The sequence below is a fragment of the Stylophora pistillata genome, chromosome 12 (assembly GCF_964205215.1).
Source record: "Stylophora pistillata chromosome 12, jaStyPist1.2, whole genome shotgun sequence".
In the NCBI taxonomy this organism is placed as follows: domain Eukaryota; kingdom Metazoa; phylum Cnidaria; class Anthozoa; order Scleractinia; family Pocilloporidae; genus Stylophora; species Stylophora pistillata.
In genome coordinates, this window is record NC_142530.1 from 21,029,623 (window position 1) to 21,054,458 (window position 24,836).

The 24,836-nt window shown below is 39.2% G+C and overlaps 4 protein-coding genes across 6 annotated transcripts; 1 reads left to right on the top strand and 3 right to left on the bottom strand.

The window, feature by feature from the left end:
• Positions 1 to 514: 514 nt before the first annotated feature.
• LOC111337425 (nuclear envelope integral membrane protein 1) lies at positions 515 to 18,133 on the bottom strand. 3 transcript variants are annotated; one of them, XM_088740485.1, is made up of 9 exons: positions 17,981 to 18,132; positions 16,702 to 16,876; positions 15,634 to 15,809; positions 13,596 to 13,668; positions 12,556 to 12,649; positions 11,540 to 11,672; positions 10,280 to 10,493; positions 2,776 to 2,955; positions 515 to 1,559 (listed from the first exon to the last, which is right to left on the bottom strand). In XM_088740485.1, exons 1-9 carry the CDS (start codon positions 18,066 to 18,068, stop codon positions 1,427 to 1,429), a joined length of 1,266 nt encoding a protein of 421 aa, XP_088596611.1. In that variant the 5' UTR covers positions 18,069 to 18,132; the 3' UTR covers positions 515 to 1,426. The 3 variants fall into 3 exon arrangements, with proteins under 3 accessions (XP_088596611.1, XP_088596613.1, XP_088596612.1); XM_088740487.1 differs by having other exon boundaries at positions 16,689 to 16,876; positions 17,981 to 18,114; XM_088740486.1 differs by lacking the exon at positions 515 to 1,559 and adding an exon at positions 1,567 to 1,926 and having other exon boundaries at positions 17,981 to 18,133.
• On the top strand, positions 3,830 to 5,449 carry LOC148719217 (uncharacterized). The gene has a single exon (XM_088740484.1). It carries the CDS (start codon positions 3,899 to 3,901, stop codon positions 5,432 to 5,434), a length of 1,536 nt encoding a protein of 511 aa, XP_088596610.1. The 5' UTR covers positions 3,830 to 3,898; the 3' UTR covers positions 5,435 to 5,449.
• Positions 6,036 to 10,272, bottom strand: LOC148719218 (uncharacterized). The gene is made up of 3 exons (XM_088740482.1): positions 8,021 to 10,272; positions 7,340 to 7,438; positions 6,036 to 6,842 (listed from the first exon to the last, which is right to left on the bottom strand). The coding sequence occupies exons 1-3, from the start codon at positions 9,491 to 9,493 to the stop codon at positions 6,342 to 6,344; spliced, it is 2,073 nt and encodes a 690-aa protein (XP_088596608.1). The 5' UTR covers positions 9,494 to 10,272; the 3' UTR covers positions 6,036 to 6,341.
• A 1,134-nt stretch (positions 18,134 to 19,267) lies between the features above and the next one.
• Positions 19,268 to 24,814, bottom strand: LOC111337402 (testican-3). The gene is made up of 6 exons (XM_022943687.2): positions 24,639 to 24,814; positions 23,546 to 23,576; positions 21,203 to 21,421; positions 20,419 to 20,588; positions 19,957 to 20,134; positions 19,268 to 19,439 (listed from the first exon to the last, which is right to left on the bottom strand). Exons 1-6 carry the CDS (start codon positions 24,693 to 24,695, stop codon positions 19,411 to 19,413), a joined length of 684 nt encoding a protein of 227 aa, XP_022799422.2. The 5' UTR covers positions 24,696 to 24,814; the 3' UTR covers positions 19,268 to 19,410.
• Between the last annotated feature and the right edge of the window lie 22 nt (positions 24,815 to 24,836).

The following is a 24,836-nucleotide window of genomic DNA, read 5'->3' on the forward strand; positions in this document are numbered from 1 at the left end:
CCCTATAACTTGTTTCACGATAACACTATCATTGGCTGTTTCGCGAGGTTAGCAATGAACTTCCCTTCTAGGATTTCAACGGTAAAGAACAGTCGAAAGTCCAGTATTCCGCATTCGCTTTATCTTAAACTATCCATCTCCCTACGTTGATTTAGATTTAGCTAATCCTAAAACATCTACGCATCATCCAGAAAGCTGGCGATGAAAATAGACCAAACCATCAACGATAGAACATCATCTTGATTTAACATTAAGTTCTCTACACTAATTTACAGAAAAAAGGACAGGGTCTGTAAGGGAGAATCACAGCCCAGATTTTGAAATTCAAAAGCTAAACCGAAGTCTGAAGGAAATCCACTTTGACACTCTACATGACGCAAAACTTAAAGAGCATAACTCATGACGACGGTGCTGAAAGTTCAAACGGTCCCATCATGCAGTAGTGTAGCAGAAGTTTAGTAGTGATGTAGCAGTAATAAAAACATTTTGCCGAAATGAATAGAGATGAAAAAGCTCGTATGTGAAATTTAACTTTATTGATAAAAGGGCACTAACAAATGAGATTAAAATGAACTAAACTAACTAAGGTAATGTGAGCATGTTATCGCCAAGTCATTTTAGAAGAAATTTAGCGCATATATTTCGACATTTGTTTACTGGCCTAAATTTTGGCAGCTCATAGTTCTTGGAAGTGATCGTAAGTGAAAAGCAAATGCAAAGTACATTTCAAAGTTCTACGCAAATTTCCGTGAGACAGGTGTGTAGATCTGTATCCATTCCTAAATAAAACAAATTCCCATTTTGGCAATCCGTGGCTAAATATATTTTTGTACGAACTCAACTCTGAAACATAACTCCGAAAGACTTTCATCAATCTTATACCCATCAAACATCACACTGAATGAGCTATGCATGCAAACATCCGAACGTCGAATATGAGGAAAGTGGAAATAAAAAATAGATCAACTTGTTAACTATGTACACTCGGTGATCAAGACCAGCTTGTACATGGTGAAATTTCTGCTAACGCTAAATTATTGCAATAAAAATGTCAAAGAAATTTTGCTTCGTTTGACAACGTTTAAAAGCATTTGTCTCAAACCTTGCGGATAACTTTATTCCTACCCCTTCCAGTCCTCTCCGTACGTCTCAACTCCACAGAATGCCACGAATCTAGCATGTCCATTGACAAACAGTGTACAATTGAGAGGTGCCAGCAACATGCATACAGTCCCCTAGTTCTACCACAAAAGGTAACAGTCTCCGCCCAGACCGGGTACCTCCAAATTGGCAATTGCATGCCGTCAGCTCTAATGCCAAAAGGACCTTACGCAGACGATAACTCGTTGACACCATCCTTTTATGGAAAATGAGTCCAGGACGTGGAGGCCCGGTGCTGCTTCTTGGCGTTAAACGGTGACGAGTGCTAATCAATATGGTCATTAGGTTCACTGTCACTTCCATCGCTGTCGGATGTCATCCATGCCGATGGATCCTCCTCGTATTTCTTGACTTCTTCGTCTGAAATATGCTGTCCGGTTGCCACGAATGAGGCAAATCTAAAACATGACGAGCAAGTTATTAACGTGAATTTCCAGACAGTGATCATCTTGAAGCAATAAGCCGGACTCAAGAAGACAGATTTTCGCCATCGATATCCGGTTTGAATTTTAGCCACATCGCATTTTCAAATCCACAGTCGACCTTGCCGAAGATAACGGAGGCTGAAAAGTTACTAAAGAGATTTAGCACCTCGTTTACGTGAAACGGCAAACGTCAACTTGCCCTTTCACGTTTCACGTAAAATAGCGTGAACCTTGCTGCTTTAGCTTCGCGTGAGCTCACGTCATGGCGGATTTGAAGGCGACCTTGTATGACTTACAGGGAATAGTTTTGGTGCCCTTTTTCTGGCAATTATCCTCCACTCTGAGAGAAAAAAAACAAAGAAAATCTTATGTACACGGCAAACGCGAAACAGATTTCTTTCACGAAGAAACGGCAAAGCGCAACCAGCAAACGTGAAAAAAAAATAGCGGGAAAAACAAGGTCACGTGGTCAGTCTTACCGCTCACGTTTCACTTAAACCAGGGCTCGACACTAACGGCAGCCAACTAGCCACAAACTAGTAGAAATTCAGTTTTGTTTAGTGGTTTTCAATTTCCACTACCCAGTTTGGATGGTAAACAAACTGAAATTGTCGTAACATCTAAGGTGTCACTAGCCACTTGGCTAGTAGGTTGAAAAGTTAGTGTCGAGCCCTATAAACGCGATGCTAAATCTTTCTGTTGTCTTCTTATTACGACGCCTAGCTTAGACATTTACGTCAGGATTTGCTGAAAACCCTTTCGAGAGAAGCTTTCCTACTGAGGTAGAATACGCTATCATGCCAAGTGCTTTTAGAGGCGTCAACCGTTACTTGATCCAGCTTTTCGTTGCGTAACAGCAATTTTCAGAGAGTGACGCAAATATGCCGGAGTGGCATTGGTTTTACCCTACTACCATGTGTGACTCATTGGCCTATAAACATCGCATTGCCGTCTCAATTAATCAGATGCACAACTGAAACGCGCAATCCCCCAAGTTTAAGGCAAATTAAACGTAATTATCTTACATTTCCATGGAATCCTTGCGATATCTCTCGGTGATTGAAACAGACAGAAAGACAGACCGAAAAACAGAAAGCACGGCAAACAGACCCACATAATTATACAATATCACATATTTTATCCTTATGTCGTCCTCAACACACTTAGTAAGCCCCTGTACACGTCATACCTAGTTGGATGTTTGAGTCGACTAACCACGCGCCAAGTATCGCAGTCAGGACTTCTGCAATATTCTCTAAGATCTTCTAAAGCTCTTTTTGTTTCCTCTGCCCCTTCTGAAGCATATTCCTCCAGTGATAGAAACTTGTGTTTTGGTGGAAAGAAGAAGTAATAAATTCTGTACGAAACCCTACAAGAAAAGAAATCAAATCAAATTTCAAGCACACGAACATGGTGTATTACCATGTTATGTCAAGAATTTAAAAAAGCGCTCAGTTAAACTGGAGCCAACAACGAGCGAGTATTATGAAAATGTACAAAACGTAGTGGGATAAAAGCGAATCAAACCGGATTGGGATTGGCTACAGTTCGGATCATTTTGAGGCTTGCCATGATGGACAACTCTTTACAGTCTTCGCCATGTTCTGCTTTGAATTTCTATGCTTTCTAGAAATTTAACCACGTACGCTCAAGTCTTTTTCCTTCATTTTCTTTTGTCAAATTCACTGAATTTAATCCATCTCAAGAGGCATTTCGCTATTGAAATTCTTTTTCCAACAGCGCGCTCAGCTCGTTAACAACAACACTTTCAGGTAACTTATGATCAATGTCAACCTAATCAAATTGAATATATTTTTATCTATTTGTTTATTATGGTTAGCCAAATGTTGCAAAATTCAACAACTTGCATATTTATATTCAACAACTAATATTTATGCTCAACAAGATATATTTTTATTCAACAGTTTACAGTTATATTCAACATTTCATATTTATGTTCAACGACACACATTTTCTTTTCATATTCAACCAAAATTATTTTTATTCAACAACAATATTTATTCAACTTCAATAGCTATATTTATTTTACTCAACAAAATTAATTGTTCAACTTCAATCCAAAATTTTTACCCAACAAAAATAATTATTCAACTTCTACCCCGCATAATTATTTAATGACATACCTTCTATTATGACTAAGTGTTCGAAAGTTCCCGGACATTCAAAATATCGTCATTCAACAAAATTCCCCGCCCCTACCCCCGAACTACCCCCAAACATGAAACCCATTCCCTTCCAATACGAAGATTACGGACTGGAACCCGATCATTCAATTTGCGCCAAAAATCAAAATGGCAGCCATAACACTGGACGAAGGTTCATTCTTCAGTTGCTTTGAGGATGTTATAAGTTTGTTAAATGTTTGTGAAGAGGGAGAAAACAGTATTTCCCGACCATTTATAGAGAGGGTGATCAATTGCTTAGAATCAGCGGCGAAATTTGTCGAAAACGTGTCACTGATTGTAAACGAGTGCAAAGGAGAGTTGACTGAGGTTGCTGGAAATTTAAGGGTTTTGTTCCACAGTTGGTGCCGAAAATTGACAGAACTGGGGTTAAGGAATACTCCAAACTGTACTCACTTAGCAGTATATCTGGTAAGTTCACCGGAACGTACAGTAAACGGAGGACCAGGGAGACCAAAGTACGAGATCAATGAAGAGACTTTGCTACACTTAAGAGCATTGGGATTTAAGTGGAAAGACATCGCAGAACTTCTTCTCGTCTCTCGTTGGACCCTGTGGCGACGGGTACGAGAGCTTGGTATCAGCGAGGAAACTGGCTTTACAATTATAGGAAATACAGATCTTGATGAAATTGTGCGAGCTTTCATGAACGTACAAGGAGGCCTTGTGGGGTATTCAATGGTTCATGGCCACTTGCGAAGTAAAGGTATTAATGTTCAAAGACAACGTATTAGAGCCAGTATTTCGCGAGTTGATCCGATCAACTGCCGCTTAAGATGGGCAACAGTGGTTTCCAGAAGAGCCTATTCAGTGCCTGGCCCTAACAGTTTATGGCATATTGACGGCCATCACAGTTTGATTACGTGGGGTTTCGTTATACATGGTTGTATAGATGGCTATTCTCGTTTAATATGTTTTTTGAAGTGTTCTACAAACAATAGAAAAGAGACCGTTGAAGGTCTTTTTCTGCAGAGTGTTGAAAAGTATTCGTGGCCTTCTAGAATACGAACTGACCATGGAGGAGAAAACGTGTTGACGTGGGAACGTATGAATGCATTTCGAGGCCATGATCGTGGATCCGTACTTATTGGAACTTCTACTCGTAACCAGAGAATAGAGCGTTTATGGCGAGACGTATTTCGATGTTTCGGTAACGTATTTTACTACACTTTCAAATCCATGGAGGAGTCTGGTTTGCTTGATGTTACCAACCCCCTACATTTGTTTGTTCTTCATTATGTCTACTTGCCCAGAATTAATGCTGCAATTGACAGCTTTGTTGAGGCCTGGAATAAGCACCCCATAAGAACTGAAAGAAATAGGAGTCCGGAACAAATCTGGTCCAATGGAATGATAGACAGAGTTAATGGAAGACTTACTGCAGTAGCTGATGTCAGAAGTGAAGCTAACATCAGTGGGCATGAGCATGAGTGGTATGGTTTTGACCCTGATGCACCACCACCACCTGATGATGGTCTGTCTACTGTCCAAGTCAATGAAGTGGATTTGAATTTACCAGATAACATTTCTAGGCTGTCAAACGAGATCAACCCACTTGGGAATTCAAGTGCTTTTGCAATAGATATATTCCAGAGGGCAGTTGAATTTCTAGAAAACTTGCTTTCCACCCATAGTTCTCAATGAATACTTACAAAGGCCACTTAGGGTTATGTGATGATAACCAATAATGCCTATGAGACATGCCTGCAGAGGATCATCCCACACATAGCTGTATTCAATATTGACAAGGTTAAAATGCCACTGAGTTTTTTTTCAAATCCCTACCATTTCTTGCAGGAGGGTATCTTAAGAGAGATTAAGAACTGAATTTGTGTTTTATCAGTGTATCTTTTGAAGGAAAAACTGATGGTATGACACACACCTGTTTTGAATTTTACTGTTATGGTACATGGCGGATTGGAACATCATTCAAACTGAACCTGCTTAAAATTATCATGAAACTCAGATAGCCAGGTAATGACTATGAAGCACTGATTTTCTCACAATGACAAGTCCCAGCCACCTTTCATATTATATCTTCTTTTTTTTTTTTTTTTCGGATGAAGTCTACGTCCTCAAAACTGAGGCACTAGCTACCCAAACTAGCTGACCAATCCCTATCTCTCCACCCCTATTCTATAACTCTGTTCCATTTTTAATGATTTGCCCATGCAAAGCATTTTAAGAAGAAAACAATAGTTCAGGTTGATCCACTTATTTCAATAATTATTAAAGAACAACTCAATAAAGATTCACATTTATTACTTGTTTTGTGTGTTATTTTCAATAATAAAATCAGAAAATGAACTTTATGTATGTCAAAAGATTACAAATTTATGGCTATTATTCCCAGGAATCAGCACCAAACATAAACACCAGTTATACTGCTGGGAAAGGTAACACAACTAAACTTATCAGTGAATTAAACAACACAACATTGAAAAGAAAGTTACTGAAAAGCAGCACCAACATTAGTTGTGTGTGTTGTTACCACTGTAAATGAAGTCAAAATCGGCCATAAGGTCAATCGTGACTATTCACTTAACAGTGTTCAGACCGAGGTAAAAGACTTTCCAGATGAAGAAAAGGCTGAATTTAAAGAGAGTTCAAACAGACCATAAGAGTGGAAATGATCAGGTATTAACAATGTAAAGGTGCACGTTGATGAAAAGATGTAATCTTCCCAATGAAAATTTACATTTATTGCAAAGTTCTGTACTGAAGGCATCATCTTACTTCCAGTGCAATACTGCATTAATTGCATCAACCTGGCACTTGATGACTGGTCAACAAATCTATTCATCATCATCTTGATTTCCTGTGCTTGGTCACTTAATTCATCTGGATATTTGAGACACTCTCTGACTATTGCTGGTGTCAGCTCAACAGGTTTAAAGGTGAACACACTCTCAAACAAATGTGGGTGCTTTGACATCTCATCAAGAACACCAAGGGTGATCAATCCTTTTCTCAACTGATCCAAAGCCATTTTACGTTTTGAAATGACCTCATACATGACTATTGATTGGATTATTTTCCCTTTGGTAGACATCTGAAATAAAATTATGATATTAACAGCAATGTCCTAATAGAATGCAACATAATTCTCTTAAATTTTAGCAAACAAATAGGGTGGCACTTAGGTGGCTTCAAACTAATCAACTGAATAAAATTGATGGAAACTTAGTATGTAGCCATATAAATCTTCTGAAAGTGTGTTACTGTTAAATGAGGTGTCTTACTTGAGAGAAAGGAATGACCATATCATCTCTGGTACCATTATAATCATAAAATGATATATAATTGCCATGTATATACCATCTCAGAAAATTTTCTGATATATTAGAGCTACTGTATAACCATCCTATAAATAGTTCCCATCAGACTCAAGACAGCAGTGAAATCTCAGTGCATGTGTAAAAGTACATCTGGAAATTCCTGCATTGATTTTGCTATTTCACAATCTCAAGAATGAATAATATAGTTTATGCAATGCCAGGGGTGACATGCATGACAGACCATATATTTTTAATGTAAATTAAGTTCTACCTGCAGAACACTTGTCTCTCCACAATTAGCCATCAGATTAATTACTTCACCATTCTTGGCTAGCTCTCCCAGTTCATCATAACTGTTGACATCCATTAGCTTTCAATAAATTTGCAGAAATAGAAATAATCATTACTCATGACTAGAATGTACATATACTGGTGGAGAAGTTCTATTATTTGAATAGTAGGTATAGGTGAAAGGTAGGCCCTTTTACACCTTTCAGCAAGCCATTCCAGGAAATCTTCATGAGAAACATTTTTTGCATGCATGTGCATTTCAATGCTCAGGGCATCTTGATTGTAAACTAACGCACCTTCACATTTTTTCCACACTACTTTTCCATACTATCAAGTACAAAAACTCCTAGACCACAACCACCATTTCAAAAGCACTTGCCACATAAATTTTCTAGTAATGGGAGGCTTACCTAATACTGGCTGATAGTTTCGAAAGAAACTGTTTGGGGCTGCGTCGGTGGGAGTAATGAAATAATTTGGATATGTCAACAAAGTTGAAATGGTAAATTGGCCACCAATACTGGTTGCTTTGGCATGTTAAAGAGTGGATTGTTTAATGGGGTGTCCATGAGGTGCGGTGTACACTTACTGGATTTACTGTGGTTTTAAGGTAAATCTTTGCTTTCCTTTAAATTACACTCAAGACATACTGAGCATTTACCTGTAAGACTATGTTCCTGGACATTGGACATGGAAGATCCCAAACATCACAGTATGCAAATGCACACATGACATCTCCAGTCACAAGGTAATAAAAACAGGGCAGTGCCAGACATGGAAATCCAGGGCCTCCTTGCACAAGTGAATGGGCAATCATTTTCCCAACCATTTCAAACATTCCACTCATGATGGCCTGTGGTTGGTAACTTGGCACCTTGCGGGCTTCTTCTCCTTCAAACAGCAGCAGTAGCTTGCCCTGTACTAATCCTTCAAATAAGTTAGAGTAAAACTGTCTTAATACTCCACCACTGTCTACGGCAGGCTGCCCTCTAAAGATAATTCTTAAAGGGCAGGAAGCATCAAACTGAATGGACTTGTAATAGGCCACAGCATCTTCAATTAGATCATCTTCATCAACTTCTAGTTTCTTTCTTTTTCCTGTTAACTTATTTCCTAAGATGTTGATGATCTGCACTAATGAGTCAAGGTCTTCCTCACTTACAGATGGCAGCAGTTCCCCTAGTGTTGCCATGTCACTCTGCCTGCTTGGACTGGAAATAAAGGACACATTACTGCTTAGCAAATCAGCAGAGGTACATGCCCCAGATACACTTGCACTGTCCATGTTAGTAAGGCCGTGGTCAAATGGTCCATTCTCTGCAGATGCATTCGCTAGTGCACTCTCAGATTTCTTGGATATGGAATTAATCGACAATTCTGATGAGAAGAAAGGTGACTTCATCAAGTCCTCATCGTCCTCACCTTTAGTCACTATGGGTGATGGCTCATCACACGCTTCGATGACTTCTTTTAAGACATTTAAACGAATATAAAGCTTTCCCTGGCCACATAACTCTTTCACGTGTTTATAATTCCATTCAAGAGATTTTCCTACAACGGGGGTAGTTACTTTGTTGCGCTCTCGCTTAACAAAGTCAAAATGATCTGGTCTTACGAAAGGGAATTGCTGCTTCAGTACCTCTGTTATGCTTTCTCTGATTTCGCTTTCCGACTGGCCTGTTCCCAGCTCAAAGTAACCTTTCAGCAGAATCATATCGTCGGTAACTGGGTAATCAGGGACAAAGCCATTTTCATCGAGATCTTCGGGCTTGTCGAGGAGATGAACAGCTTTTGGGTGTAACTCTTGTTTCATTTGTTTCTCCTGTTTACCTTTGAGGCGCCATGGATGATTTGTTGCAACTGCGGGCCTCTTTTTTCCCTTGTGAAAAGAAGACGAAGAAGAAGGAACCGGGGTGGCTGTGGCGGGAAAAGATGGAACGATGCCCGGGGCGATAGAATTTGTCATCTCTCGGCTCGCAGATCTTGCTGAACTTGCTATAAGGTCGCGCGTTCTCATTAATAACGAGGTATTACTTCCCGATCGTTGAAGAGCGATCTCATTTCGAACACATTCTCTCACAATTTGTGTCAGTTCTTCCCTAACATCACGCCCTGATTCGTCTTCCGACGCCATCTCTATTCATGGTTAATGGTCGGGGCACTGGGTCCGCAATACAGCGTATTTAACTGGGGTAGGGGCGGGGAATTTTGTTGAATGACGATATTTTGAATGTCCGGGAACTTTCGAACACTTAGTCATAATAGAAGGTATGTCATTAAATAATTATGCGTGGTAGAAGTTGAATAATTATTTTTGTTGGGTAAAAATTTTGGACTGAAGTTGAACAATTAATTTTGTTGAGTAAAATAAATATAGCTATTGAAGTTGAATAAATATTGTTGTTGAATAAAAATAATTTTGGTTGAATATGAAAAGAAAATGTGTGTCGTTGAACATAAATATGAAATGTTGAATATAACTGTAAACTGTTGAATAAAAATATATCTTGTTGAGCATAAATATTAGTTGTTGAATATAAATATGCAAGTTGTTGAATTTTGCAACATTTGGCTAACCATAGTTTATTTATTTAAAATTTATTTTTTTAACTCTTTTTTCTCTAGTCTTTCTTGTGAGCCATTTGTATTTGTATATATATAACATACGTGTAACCACTGCTCGCCTCGACTAGCTAATCTGCTAACGGAGGGCAGGAGATATTGCTTTCTGTAAGATTTGCCATTATGATCATCGCGCAATTCTCCCCCCTAAAGTGGAGAAACTAAGAAAGGTTTCCCTCTGTCTTTGGCAATCAGAATTCGGTCATTTAACCCTTTTACAGCTAAAAACCGCAAAACGAAGTAAAAGTACGTGTCTTTTGAGCACATGTTTCTAACTTCTGCCCCATTACGGACCTACCAAGTTTTGGGAAGTATCCTCATGAGAATACCGCTTGTGCGAATACCATGTGAAAACACCACCACTGTTATCAGACCAAAGGAGACCACGTCCGACCGAGTACCCATATAAAGAAGGGTCAGTCCAATAATCTGCAACATCCAGCGTATAAGGTCCAATCCTCGGTCACTTGTCACGGGACCGCGATAATAACAAACGCAGAAGCTGATTGTACCTGAAAAAAATATAATCACGGCGAAAATTTAGCTCAAACTAAAACATAAGAAAACAGACAAACTCAGATCAATAATCTTAATTTAGTATAATTTCAGAGCTGAACAAAGAGTTTCCAGCAATCTGATTGGTCGAGTGGCTCCTTATATGACGCCATATAAACTGCTCCGTGCGGTTTATATAAAATGTTAAACTACAATGTTAATAAATGTTACTAAATGTTATGATTTTAGAAATTTCTCTGTTGTTCAGCTCTGAAATTATACTAAAACAATTATTCACCTCAGGTTCGGTGAATATTGTCGAATAATCCCCTCGACTTCGTCTTGGGGATTATTCGAAGATATTCACATCGCCTTCGGCGAATAGTTGTTAAATGAGCGTTATTACATTGAAAGGAGCCTGGTGACGAGGTAATATAGTGGTTTGCACGATTGATTAAAAGGAATAAGGAGCAGGTTCAAGCCACCCCCCCCACCCCCCCCAAGCAGTCATTGCACAAACCTCTCTACTCTCACAGTGCCTACACACGGGAACATAAATGAAAAACCTGCACGAAATTCTTATGGGGAGGAGGCCTGGGGGGCGTTACCAGCAATGACGCCATTCCGTACAAGAAGAGTATCACAGCCAATGCTGGAGAAGCAGCGGTTACCTTTGGCAGTCATACGAATCATTCTCGTGGGCAGACTTGAAAAACTTCCTTATCTTTTTAAGAACTACATCCCAAATCAAATAACTTCTCTACATAGCGTACAAAACGACTTCCAGGACTCTCAAGGCCAAGTCATTTCTCACAGGAGCCTAGCGTCTTTATCCAAACGGGATTCCCGGATCGTCCCAGACAACTGGGATGATTATATGGACTCGACACCAAACGACCATCGATGACCCAGATAAGCAGGTCGACCACAATGGTCAGGTTGGAATTCAGGTTTTTCCTTAGCTTGGTGATCGCCCAGATCATTACGATAGGCCCGATTGCGGTGATCCATACTATCATGCAAAACAGGCTTGCGAACCCTTTTTAGACCATGACAAACCTACCTACTACCACAAGATATCCGATGACCCATTGATAGTGGTTGACCATCAGTTCTTTCAAGTTACCCAATGTCCACTGGATCAGGTAGGCAGCAAAACTCCAACCTCCTAACAAGATGGCATAGGCACTTCCTCTCTGGACATAGATGTACGAGATGGAAAAAGTAAAGGGTTACTAAACGAATACACACTTTGCGACTTATCTGAAGACCACTCAATTTACAATATATACCCCGTATGTAGAGCAATGAACACAACCCATGGTGAATGACTCTGACAAAAACCATAAACAGTACATCAAATGAAGTCTGACTATCATTACTGTTATTCAGAGCACATTTCAATAGGCCACTTTACAGTTGTGTACTTAGTTGCCAAGCCTTTGATTTGGAGTGAGGCTGAAGGTGACCTTGTTGTGATAGAGACTACTATCTAGTTAGCATGATAACAAAGTAATTTAAAATTTGAAAATCAGCAACGTTTGTAATTAATAACAAGGTCACCCTTAGCCTCACTCCTGTTCAAAGGCTTGGCAACCAAGCATTCAACTGTAAAAAGGGCTACTGAGTGTTGTAAAACCAAAACCAAAATAATCATCACTGCCAATCAAAGGAAAGGATAATATCACAGGAAGCCACTAAAAGGGCAAAGTAAAAATAAGCACACTGTTTGAAGGGCAAGAAAACGCTAGTGACCCTAATTTTTCATAAATAGGTGATACTGTTAAGCATGCTGCACCAAAAGTTTATCAGTCGGCATGCGTTTTATGTTTGTTCGCCACTGTAATAAAAATATTGTGAGCTTTTGCCAGGGTTTTCAGCCAGCTAAAAGCATATACTTCAGTCAATAAAACTGAGCAACAGTTCAGAAGAAAAACTATGATGTCACTATTATGTTATTAAGGAGAGCCCTTCTGAGAAGGCCTGAACATGAATAAACTCCTGGATTTGAAAATTATTAGACTCTTCGTGATAATACTGGTTCCAGTGTAGATAAAAACTTCTTCAATTGGTTCTTACCCCAGGGACAAGTCTGTGCAAAATATAAACAAGCATCAACAGGGAAGCAATGACACCAAGTGATACACCAGATGAGTAAAAGAACAAAGTATTCCTGGTGAAGATAAAACCACAACATATGCATGAATAGCCTGCTTTACAGTCATTGTAATGTCTTGTAATGCAACAACCTCTTTCCTCCACCCCCCACCCATCAAAAGGGGATTCAACCAGCCAGAGTTACAACACCATGTGCGGATGCAAGTTTAAGGCAGCTCTCTACATTTTTCAGAACTTCTGCTTTACTGACACAGCAGACACTCTTGATGAAGAAGTCTACTTTTCAGCCATTGTTTAGTCTTGCCATGCAAGGTGTGATAGAGCAAAAAAAAATTTTGGGTGGCCTGAACAAAAATTGGCTTCTGAAGGAGATTATTCATAAGTCATCCGTAAAAAAAAAAAAATGTAAGAAAGATGTCCTATTATCAATTAATGATTATTCTTTTGACATCAGAGGTAACAAGGAAAGCTCTTGCTGACACTGCAGCACAGACTGGTTGACCAAGCATGACCACGTATTTCTTGAACAAAAGCTCATCTTTCAAACCGGCAGTCTAAATCCCACAGGTATCAACGAACGCTTTTCATTCCACTAATTTATTTGTGTTTTTCTCGTTGCCATGTTCCTACCAATCACGTAGCTCCTTTTTCTGCCTTTAAAAGCACACACAACCCACAATTCTCCTATTTGCTCCAACAAAGGGCTAACACTTGAAATGTTAGCTTTTATAATTGTAATGGTGGCCAATTTATCATTTCAACTTTGTTGATATATTCAAATTATCATGTATTTTAGGGTTACACTTGAAAGTAGCACAGCAAAAGCTGTACAAAATTCTATTGAGAACCCCGTATTGGCTTGTCAAGAAATAATTCTCAGCGAAGTAACTGTTACTGCAGTAGTAACAAGTACCTTATCTTCATGGAATTCATCAAAAGTTTTCCCTCTAAAGCAAGTGTTTCACCATTGCAGATTGTAAGGTTTGTTAAGTGTCATGTACCTACTGAGTCTTTCTGCATTGTAAAATATGGCAAGCCCTGCCAGGAAAGTTACTGGGAAATACCAGTCAATAGCTGAAAGAACAAAAACCAATTACACACCAACATTCAATTTTACAGAATGATGAAGTATGATCACATTAGCTCAATTGTGGTAGCATATCATCATATAGCAATCTTCTTAAAAAGGCAAATCAACAACCTTATATAATAAAAGATTACATGATATAGCCGTGTTAATGTATAAAGTTAAAAATGATCTGTGCCCTAATAATATTAAGAACTTGTTTGACATTAATAATAATAGATATAATTTAAGAAATAATGATTTCATTATTCCCAGAGTAAGCACAACACGTTATGGTAAGCACTCTCTTAGGTACTTAGGTCCAGTAATCTGGTCTAAGTTAGATAGAAAAACAAGAACACAAAGAATGCTACAAGAATTTAAAAGTGCTTTACATACATTAGATATACAAAGTTTAATCTCTTAAGACAATTGCAAGAACTGTATTTTATGAAAATCTTAATGTTTTATATTATCAGTATTGTATTTCTAATCTTTTAGGTAATTTTAATTCCACATGGTAGGGTAGTACATATATATAGGGTCAACTATATCGGGCAGGATTGCATATATTATGCATTTTGTATATATTAGATTAGTTTAGTTTAGGTGTCCTTATTTAGTGGGAAACTGCTATTGATTTGACACATTAATAAAGTTTATTATTATTATTATTATGAATATGAAATATTATTATTATGAAGTTGAAATCGTAGCTGCCGCGGGAGCCATTGACATTGTTTAATGACTTTTAGCAGCCTTTTATACAGGGTTCTAGATTTGTAATTCACCTTTCTCTTTTCTGTATAGTTTTAGATAAGCTGTTACTTATCAGATTATTAGACTTTGAATCTGCTAAGATTTGACTCCATTATTTATAGTTTTCCAGACGCTTTGACATTAAAAAAAGGAGTAGATGTGAGCCGAAAGTGAGTTACTTTAGATCGTTTTTTTACGCTGTTAATATTTTGTATTGTAGAGGATTTTATGGAAATTATTGATATTATTATTATTATTATTATTATGATGATGTTGCAGAGAAATCAACTGAATGCTACATTCTAATCAGGCAGCACAGGGAAAAAACCGTAACCTGTGAGCCATGGAGTAAAAATAAATGTACATTAACTAATCCTAATAAATGTACATTAACTAATCCTAATAAATGTACATTAACTAATCCTAAAAAGCTTTTCCGTTGTGTCTACGGTCCTCCTTCTAACAGGAACTCAAACTACCACCTTGAAAGTCTGGGCAATATTCAGCGTGCCCGAGAGCACTGCCCTCTGCATCTTTCGCAGTACGTCTGTGCTTCTGCCTCCCACCAGCTTGCGCATCATGACATCCAGCTCCCATGATCACCCCCCAAGGGCATCCATAATGATGTTATATTGCTTCACCTCGTAGCCTGGGAACTGCTGCCTTAGTTATTAGCCTTATTATGCCTTAGTTATTAGCCTTATTATTATTATTATTATTATTATTATTATTATTATTATTATTATTATTATTATTATTATTATTATTATTATTATTGGTTAGAGCACCAGATTGTGTTGTGCGGGAGGTTGAGGGTTCAAGCCCTGGCCGGACCAATACTCGTGATCTTAAAAATAACTGAGGAAAATTTGCTACCTTTCTATAATATCAAGAAATGGATAGATATTCCAGTCTTCTCGGATAAGGACGAATAAACCATAGGCCCCGTCTCCTGCAGGGTTAGGGGTACGAGACGTTAATTTCTCATGCAAGAGATTACTGCGTGGTGGATGTCCTCCCATGGGGCGGGATGGGTGGGTTGCTGTCTTACGTTTCATACATGAGCCTCTGGCTCGGGCAATGTGGGTAACCATGCCTCGCGTATAGACAATAGACTTGATTGACTGATTGATCACACACTACCGAGACAGGTCAGAGTGAGTGCAATAACATAATTGAAAGGTAACACAAATCTGATCATTATTTCCTTTCACCTCGAAGTGAAGCCGTCACTCTCACAGCCTGCTTCTTTCCAATTAAATCAACTGCAAAGCATGATGTCTTTAATGGTGAGTAACTGAACACAATTTGATCCAAAACATTCCTTGAAGTGACAAAGGACTGCAATACTGATGCCCAGGACTTGTTTGCTGGATTCAAGGCAGAGCAGCTGAGGAACAAATTAAAGTAGGTATTAATTGTTAGAAACTTTAGTTATCAATAATCAAAATTATTTTCATCAGCTAACAGACCTAGAACCTGGTGAGTATTACATAGGCAATCAATAATTAGTCCCTTGTCATGAATAATTTAAAACATTAACCCTCTAACTGCTAAGAGTGACTGGTTTCTTCTTTCTCCTTAGAGTATCACCCCTGAATCAAATGTAACGGTTGCAAGAAAAAAAGGAATGGTCACTACTTTAAAAGCTCCTGAAATAAAACTTGGAGTGGTCTTTGTATTCATGGTAAGGGAGGAAAGAGAAAGCTGGATGATATAGGTAAGAAAAAAATACTCAAGGAAAGAAGAGAGAGAAATTAAATCCACATGTTGTGCCAAGCAAAGGCCCCTGTGATAGAAAACAAGAGCTCTCACAGCTGCATTATCCCCACACCTTGTCTATGTACAAGTATGCGTTTTGTACTTTGGTTTTACCAACTGAGTTAATAATATAAATTGGCACCTGTAAAGAGTTTTGTGCTAACATTTCCAGCATTAGCCCTTTGCTCTGACAAATGGCTAACAATCAAAATGTCAGGTTTAGAAACCCTTTACAATAGCCAGTTTAAAAATTAGTTGATTAAATCAAATATTTGAATTATACCCCTTCCCCCCTCCTCCTCCCACCGGAACAGAACCAGCTTCTTTAGAAACTCACCCCCCTTTATAAATTATTTCGCATGTTGTGGCAAGTTTGGTTGTGTTTCAGATTCAATTTCTCTGTTGTTGAAGTACCTTTATTGTTAAATCATATAGTCATACCAAAACAAAGGAAAATAAATCAAGACTTTTACTATACATATAAGATTCAAACAAACCATGAACATACAATCCAAGTTCACCTTTCAGCCTCATAGAACTGCACCTCTGTTTTGTCAAATTGGAGCAGGACTTTAACGCTTGCCCAAATGTGAGATAGCATAAGCTCGCCACCATGTACACACACTGCAATGATGGAACTATTGCTTTGTCCACATGTAAAATACCAGTCTCTTCCAAGATTTGAAACATAGATATCTGTTAAAAAAGTACAATTCTACTCATCAGTGCAAGACCCTTACTCACCACCCCACCCCCACCAGGTAAGGTTTGCATCACAGCTCAATTAACTACCACAGACTTTGGGAGAAGCCCGTGACTTGAGGATGGACTGATAGCCTTTTTTTCAGAATTGATACAATACCAAGAACAATGGTAATGTTTTTCTTCCATATCAATATCAATACTGTGACATCATTGAGTTGAATAGTACTTAAGCCACCTCATTTGATTGATGAAAATTTAATATGAGGTCATCCCACAGTGGTGATCTTATGCTGTGTTCAGTACTCTATAGAAACATCAACAAGACAGCCAAAAATGAAAAGTGGATTGAGGACATACTTGAGTCAAAACACATGGTTGTTCATTAGTTCACTCTTGTACCACTCACACCCACTTAGACTGGTACACTGTGGTGCTCATTGCCCAATCTCGAGCCCAGAGTCTTTTCGACTCCTTGCCAGCAGAGAAAGTGCAAGTCAGTCATGTACAGTACCAAAATCGACAACACTTTCTGCTAGTGTTAATATTTTCTGAGTAGACCTCAGTATCCTTGTATCCAATATTTGGTATCGGTATCGACCAATCCTTACCTTTGTGGTGCTACAAGGTACAGCATTAATTTGTGCCAATTAAGAGCCTGCTTACAATTCAGTACCCCTATTTGCTTCGTTTCTTTGGGTCCTTAAGAAAATTTTCATTCTTTGCACCATAGATTTGAAGACAAACCTACAATTTTTTAAACTAAGAAACGAAAAGCCGCGTACAGAAATCTATTATTCACGATCACGCCTTTACCTTCCAGCTTACATGTACACGCACATGTACTACAAAGTCACCGAGCAAGGCAAGATTAAACAAACAGAAAAACGAGTGGAAAAAAGCGGTTGTGCATTGAAGAACAAGCAGTTATGCCTCGCGATACGAAGTACCATGCTTGCTTAGAAACGCGCGAAGATGCGATACATGTGGAAAAGAAACTGACGCAAACTTTTCGATCAATCAAAGCAATACAACCAGAATTCAGGATTCCTAGGAAAACAGACATTAATTGGACAGAAGATGACCTGTTCTACTCACCCTCGCATCTATGAGCCGCTGTGACGAGCAAAACAGAAAATAAAAGAAGGTAAAAGAAAAGACACTTGATGTCGATACCTGCCGCCATTTTTTCTTTCAACTAAGGACTGAGTTTCTTATGTTACCGCTTTCGCCCCATGCCCTCGCGCGGCTTACGTTCCTCTGCAACCAACCGATTCGCCCTTAATCTACCGCTTATATGCGAATCTAATTATTCTCAAATTACCGCATACATGCGGATAAAGTAGGCCCTATTTACCTACCGAGATTAGATTACCGAAAACAAAAATAAGGCCTGGTGCTAGAATGGATGGGTTTTGCAGGCGCCATTTTAAAATGCCTCCCCGTAAAGATTTTCGATCTAAAAGGGCTTTTAAAGTTGTCAGTTTTAAAGCAGGAAAGGCAGTAAAAAAACAGAAAATTAATGTTCCTGGTAGATTAAATGTGCAAAAAACCGATGCATCGAGTTTCGCTTCAAATATCGATGTAACTAGCGACGAGCAGATCTCACAGTCGGCAGTGCAACTTTTCATTTGGGTAGCCTCTTTTAACTAGAAAACGTACCATAGAACAAGCTAATGTAAAATAAATATCAACTTTTGTTGCCAAACGAGACTATGAATAAAATTTAAACATGCCCTTTTTTTATTTTGAACCTTTTTTTACCACACATATGATGATTTGAATAAATGCTGCCCGCGAAAAAATGCCGCATCAGCTGAATCGCGGGAACTAACATAAACACCACGACCGACTAATTACCACTCTTTGAATGTGTGAGGCAATAAGATAACTCTGTGTGTGTGTGTGTGTGATGCCAATGAGGTGTCGAAATATTCTAATTGCTATACCAGTGTAAAAGCACTTTGTCCCTATTCAGCCCGACTTCCTCGTTGGTGGTTAGGGGCGCGCGCCGCACTTGCATGCTCCCCAACGCTTTAACATTTTTCTCAGTTAATAAGTTTGCGATGATTAGTAGATTTAGCGGGCCGTATTTTACTGTACGGTCTGCCAAACGTTTGTTTGACTCGTTTTCGCGGTCTGTACTGTAAGTTAAAGAACCTTACATTTCAGATTGAGAACAGGAGGTCAGCAAGAGGTATGTTTACATTTTTCAAGTAACTGGGTGAGATTAAAAGACTGCCTGTAAACAAGGTTGGGGCCTAGGAGATTCGCTCTTTTTTTGAGACGTATTTTGTGATATTATAGAGGACTCAGTTTAACTTTGGTTTAAATCACGAAAGGTTGTGAGGATTCTCAAAGTTACGGAAGGAAGAAATTGAAATATTTGCGGGAAGCAAAGAAGATCATTTTAATCGATGCATTCTTGATTAATGAGGTTTTACAAATGAACTAGAAGAGACATCTGAAGAAATAAAAACGATATCAAGTATTTTGAAGACTCCTCCTGACACCTGGTACTTATTTCATTAGAAGTCCATAGCGTCCTGGTTCACTTCTGTTAAGACAAGAAAAGAAAAAACATTAAAAAAAAGATTCAATTTTATATTCCAGGTAGAAGTTAATGTATGAATGCAGCTTCCAAGGCTAAATCAAGACGTTCTCTACTCATGGGCTTCCACTGGAAGGGAACCTCAAATTTTTACTTGTTTTAACTTTTTCTTTTATTGAATAATAAATAAATACATGATTATCTTCGATTTTGAAAGGTGTCACCGAAGGTTAATGAGCGATCACTCGATATTTCAGGCGAGAAATGGGACGACAGCCTGTTGCCGACTTGTCAGTTATGAAGGACGAAAATGAGGGCGAGCGGAAAACATGCAATGGTGTCTGTGTCTGTCTAAAGCGCTAAATAATGATTCAAAGTGTATTGCAATAGTGTCTCTCATGCCACTTTTTGCGGGCTTTCTTAACACCCTTCCCGCGTTTCTCCCGAGCATTTACAACACTTTTCTTTTACATGTCACGCGCTTTTTCCCGTCATTGTTGCCCCAGTTATGTTACCTACTCACCAGTACTGATTGGTGGGAAGCATTCGTTCCATTCCTTCCTACTAATGCCCGGTTTATGATCATAGTCACATGACTTCATGAATCCAACCATGCAGTCTTCGTTCGGGTCGATCATTAATTCGATTTCCTCTTTGTCGAGAATGTCATTGTGGTTCTTGTCCATACCATAAAATTCCCACTAAAAAAGAAAACAAAAGAGAGATTACCATATGACCCGTAGGGCCCCGCGGGCTTTAATTAAAAAAAAAAAAAGATTTGACAAAAATACCCGTACGTGATGGCGCGAGAAGGGCCGTAATATTCACTTATTGACTGAGTGTGAGTGGAGGGGAAAATATTTGGCTAAAGGTCATAACGTACAGATCGAGTGCAGCAAGATCCGTAAGTCATGAGTGATGAGGGATTATTAGCAAGGTGTGCATAAGATAGGTATTTGAAAAGGGCATAAGGCAGTCCATTAACCTCGATAATTGCTTTCCGTTCCTCATATGTCAGCGAATCCAGTCTTTTCGACCCAGTTGGGAAATCTGGATCCAACTCCTTCTCTCGTGCAAACATCAGATATTCAAGATATCGATCATGGAACTGCTGAAGGCTGGAGGTTGAGCATGGGCCCCACTTCCACTTGTCTCCTAAAAATAACGAAAAAGTTAATATCAAGAAGAAAAAACAAGGTCAAGGAGCTGGAAAAATGGGAAAATACAGTGGAATCCCGATTTCTCGAACCTCCCGATATCTCGAACCAAACCTTGTTTCCCTTGGATTTGCTTCACTTGTAATTTCACCCCCAATTTCTCGAACTCCCGATTTCTCGAACCAATTTGCGTTTCCCCTAGAGCTTCGAGAAATCAGGATTCCACTGTAGGTTCGGGAATAGCCCCACCCCAACCCCCACCGAAGCAGAGGGAGGCGAGCCCCTAACCAGATATTTTCTCTTCCCTTTCCCTTGGAATTGTCGAAGAAATAACTCACTGCTATGTAACGATAGGAAAGAACGGTTTCATCGTATTAGGAAAACAAGGGTGGAGTTCCTACCTTCTTTCGAATCGAAACATATCATTTCGGTCAGCAGCGGTATTAATGAGCGCCGACGTGTAGCCGTAACCCCCTCTCCTCGGGGGGAGGGTACGGTCACACGTAGGCTATAATTATAGGCGCCTATTTGCAGGCTAAGCAAACTCTTTTTGACAATTTCGTCTCGTAAATAAAGCTGCTATATATTTGGTTGATTTTTCTAGCAACGAACCTTCGCTATCACATTTTCCCTGTCGTTCAATTCCAACCATAACGCCAAGTCGACAAGCAAACTTGTGCAGTTCGCATTTATTGTTGAATTCCGTTCGGTACACACTGCAGACAGGATTATACTCCTCAGGACAAGATTCTGGACACACACAAGTAGTAGATCGATCCTCGTTTACAACACACATACGTCCTTTAGTGCAGAAAACCCTCTCACAAGGATCTTTGGAAAAAACAATAATTAAAAATACGTTACGTATATAAACTGAATTCTGTTGACCACACTTGGCTATTGATGAGTGTTTCAAAAGTCTCGTAACAATTGGAAAAGTGAACAAAATCTTTGATAAGGCAACTCCTGCCACAACCTAGGGACCAATCATGATATATGGTCTAGGCGGTCGGAGGATTGCAGGGGGAATGGAGAGGGGGGGGAGGGTCAGTCTTCGCCAACAGAGCATAAATAGGGGACTATAGAGAATTGACTATCAATGGGGGGAGATCATAAAAATTTACAGAGCCTTATAAGGGGAGGGGTCAGCTAAATTTTATCGGACACAACCAAGATTCTCCGACTCTAGCCTACGTGTAGCCACGTCCTCCCGCCGTGGAGAAACGATTTGTGTAATGTTTGCGCAGACGTTCCCTCCCTTCCGTTTCTCCATGGGGGGTGAGTGCGGCTACACATAGGTTACTCTGACTCCAACCCACAAAGCGATAAATATTAAATAGTGACGGGTCCTTCAGTCCTGGAGGCTGGATCAAACGATCTAATCAAAGCCCATGGACGGGATCAATGTCCTGAGTTGGTGGGCGATACACTTTATTCGCAGTGTTCCTACAGGAACAATGGACAGCCTACGAGCAGGGTGACGTGGGCGGCGAAACCCACGGATTTCGAGGCGGTGAGCAGTGCAAGCGCGCAAGAGGTCTGAGACGAATCTGTTTCAAGGGATTTGTCATTTCTCGTGCCAGACTTCTCACAGCTCGCTTCGCCTCTTGCAGCTCGACTGACTGACTGATGCATCGTAAGACGGCGACATTCAGACAGTTTTCTTTAAAGAGACTTTTCTAGTTATCAGATTATGCTTGAGCAACACCCAGATTGACCTTCTTTAGGGGAGGTTATAATTCATTATTATTATTGTCGATTATTATCGATCAGCACTCCCGTAGCTTTAAATTCCTCCCGGATTTTAAGATCAGTTAAGAACACTAAAAATAATCGATAGTTCATAATAGACACTTTTGATTAACTGAGCCTAAAAGGTGGTAGAAAAATGAACGGCCAAGAGTTTCTACTAAATCATTGTGGACACAAACCGCAACATGCGTTCTAGGCTCAGCAGTTCAAAGGGCGGATAATCACGCTACCCAACGGATAAACCACTATCCAGGGGATAAGCATTAACAAAACGTACTGTGTAAAAAACCAGACAGAAATTTAATCAGCTTGAAACGTTATTCATTCTTCAATCAACAGGGCGTGAATGTTTGGCGTACTCCTCGCGTCCCCTTTGACCTTAAAAACCGCCACGGAACTTAAGCAATTCTAAAGAGGCCGGAAATGAAGGGCTGCCCGAAGGAGATATAAGAGAGTGGATGACGACTGAAGATCATCTTTCGTCCGGCAAAGAACAATTAAGATCATAATCTACGTGTACTATGTGGTACTTTTTTTCTTATTAAATTTAACCGGGAACTAAATTGATATTATTGATCATAAACATTATGGGCTGGTTATTCAAACGAGGTCCAACCCAAACCGCGGTTTTACGCAAGTGACGGGCCTCGGGTATTTTCTAGAAGAGGATTGATTAATCGGATAAATATCTTTCTACTGTTAGCTTTTGGCCCTCTTGACACTGTTCACAAAAATAAATGTCCAGGTAAAAGGTTCGGCTAAATTTAAGATGGTTTAGAACGCGGTTTTGTTAAACAATGGCTAAACTTTGTCTCAATAACTGGCCCTATCAGTTTTTTTGTAGCTCATTGCACATTGTTACATTGGACTGGCCCCGAAAATAGGCAAATTCAAAAACGTAATTGAACGGCGCGCTTGACACAATTAATTCGATTTATTTCCTTCCTTGGTTAACCTTAATCTCCCCGAAGTCGTCAATATATTTTTTAACTATATCCTCACAAGTTCGAAATTTTATCCCACAAGAATCACGCCCACTTCACTAATATACAGCGAAATGCGCAACTTCAAGAAGGGAGAATCACTTATCAGATCATGGGAGCTGAAAGGGTTGACAGCTGAAAAAGGATCACTTTGCCGTCGTAATATGGTAAATATGGAGAACATATCATAAAAGCTATCTTTTCTTTACAAGTTACCTACCCTTTGATTTGGCCGGTGACTTTTCTGCGGTCTTTGTTTCGTCAGGTAAGCAAAATAACAAAAAGACAAAGCGTAATTGAAAGTAAACAAGAACAAAAGAAGAAACAATAATAATGCAATGATAATACATCTGGCTAAATGGTTAATGATCACGGGGAGCTGACGTTTTTTTTCTTCCTTTTGCACCGTGCTCGTAACAGACTCTTTTCACCTTCTTGTTATAAAAACATGTCAATTCACGTTTGGGTCTTTGCATTCCCGTGATGAGAAACCAAAAGTAATTCTAATCTTTTCCAAAGGATGGCTTAAAAATTGGTATTTGGTAATTCATCTCATCAACTTTCCAAGGATTTTTTTTTTCAACAAAGCTTCTCATATTCCACAGATCAAATCCCGGATATACGAGATTACTTCTCATCAAAAGATTGCGATATTTTTGTTTCTAAACTAAAACCTTTGGCGTTTACTCTCAGGGGAAATTCGACGCAGAACGCTCAGTAATTTTCCTTTTACATAGTACCTTAGACTTTTTTTTTTTTTTGCATCCAAGTGACACATCTTGAATATGTAGCGCCGTTGTGAGTCGAAATCTTTCGGTTAGTAGAAAACCGGGAAGGGGATTTTTCAAATCTTCCCTGAAGCCCAGGAAGCTAAAAAATTATCGGAATTTTTTCAACGTATCTTCAAATTATATTGGATTAGATCGCATTTCCCTGAAGACTAATACATTTTGATATCATATTGATGAGGAAGACATTGGGACGCAAGATAGAGGAAAAGGATGTAAAAATGTTTTTTTTCTCGTACAGGATACTCAAGCAAGTTTCAAGACAAAGATCAGTACATTTCATTGATACCATGTGCAAATATTTACATTCTATCAGAAATCAATGGCGGATTGTTTACTTTGCAAGCACAACGCGTGAAAGCGACCATTACGAGTCATAACTTGTTTGGTTACAAAGCAGTGATGTTCCTTAAATAACACTTCGTTTTATTTGACTCTAATAATAATAATACTTGGTTTCAGAGGGTCATCTAAGACGACAGGGCGAATTACGAGGTAGCAAAACAATTTGTAGGAATTACTCACCGCGGTTGTAAAAAGGCACACACATATAAGAGCAACATGAAATAGTCCGGCAGCCATCCTGACGAAAACTTTTTTCTTTCCTTATCTTTCTCTCTATCCACCCGGTTCTTATTCTTCTCTTGAGACTAAGTCTTTTAGCGACAAAGATCGGTGTTTGTCACTTTGAGTGGAATGAATGTGTACGTCGTCCAATAATTG

Bases quoted from the DNA above. Each gene is read 5' to 3' on its own strand.
- LOC148719217 (XM_088740484.1), top strand. From the start codon at position 3,899: ATGGCAGCCATAACACTGGACGAAGGTTCATTCTTCAGTTGCTTTGAG.
- LOC148719218 (XM_088740482.1), bottom strand. From the start codon at position 9,493: ATGGCGTCGGAAGACGAATCAGGGCGTGATGTTAGGGAAGAACTGACA. The intron at 7,439-8,020 runs GTAAATGCTCAG...ATTTATTGAAAG, and splicing joins CCAGGAACATAGTCTTACAG to CTAATGGATGTCAACAGTTA. The intron at 6,843-7,339 runs GTAGAACTTAAT...ATTTTATTTCAG, and splicing joins GAGAGACAAGTGTTCTGCAG to ATGTCTACCAAAGGGAAAAT.
- LOC111337425 (XM_088740485.1), bottom strand. From the start codon at position 18,068: ATGGCGGCAGGTATCGACATCAAGTGTCTTTTCTTTTACCTTCTTTTA. The intron at 10,494-11,539 runs GTAGGTTTGTCA...TATTTTTTTCAG, and splicing joins CGGATATCTTGTGGTAGTAG to GTACAATCAGCTTCTGCGTT. The intron at 1,560-2,775 runs GTATGACGTGTA...GTCATGTTTTAG, and splicing joins CGACTCAAACATCCAACTAG to ATTTGCCTCATTCGTGGCAA.
- LOC111337402 (XM_022943687.2), bottom strand. From the start codon at position 24,695: ATGGCTGCCGGACTATTTCATGTTGCTCTTATATGTGTGTGCCTTTTT. The intron at 23,577-24,638 runs GTGAGTAATTCC...GACGAAACAAAG, and splicing joins TGTGCCTTTTTACAACCGCG to ACCGCAGAAAAGTCACCGGC. The intron at 20,589-21,202 runs GTTCGTTGCTAG...CGTTATTTTTAG, and splicing joins GGGAAAATGTGATAGCGAAG to GAGACAAGTGGAAGTGGGGC.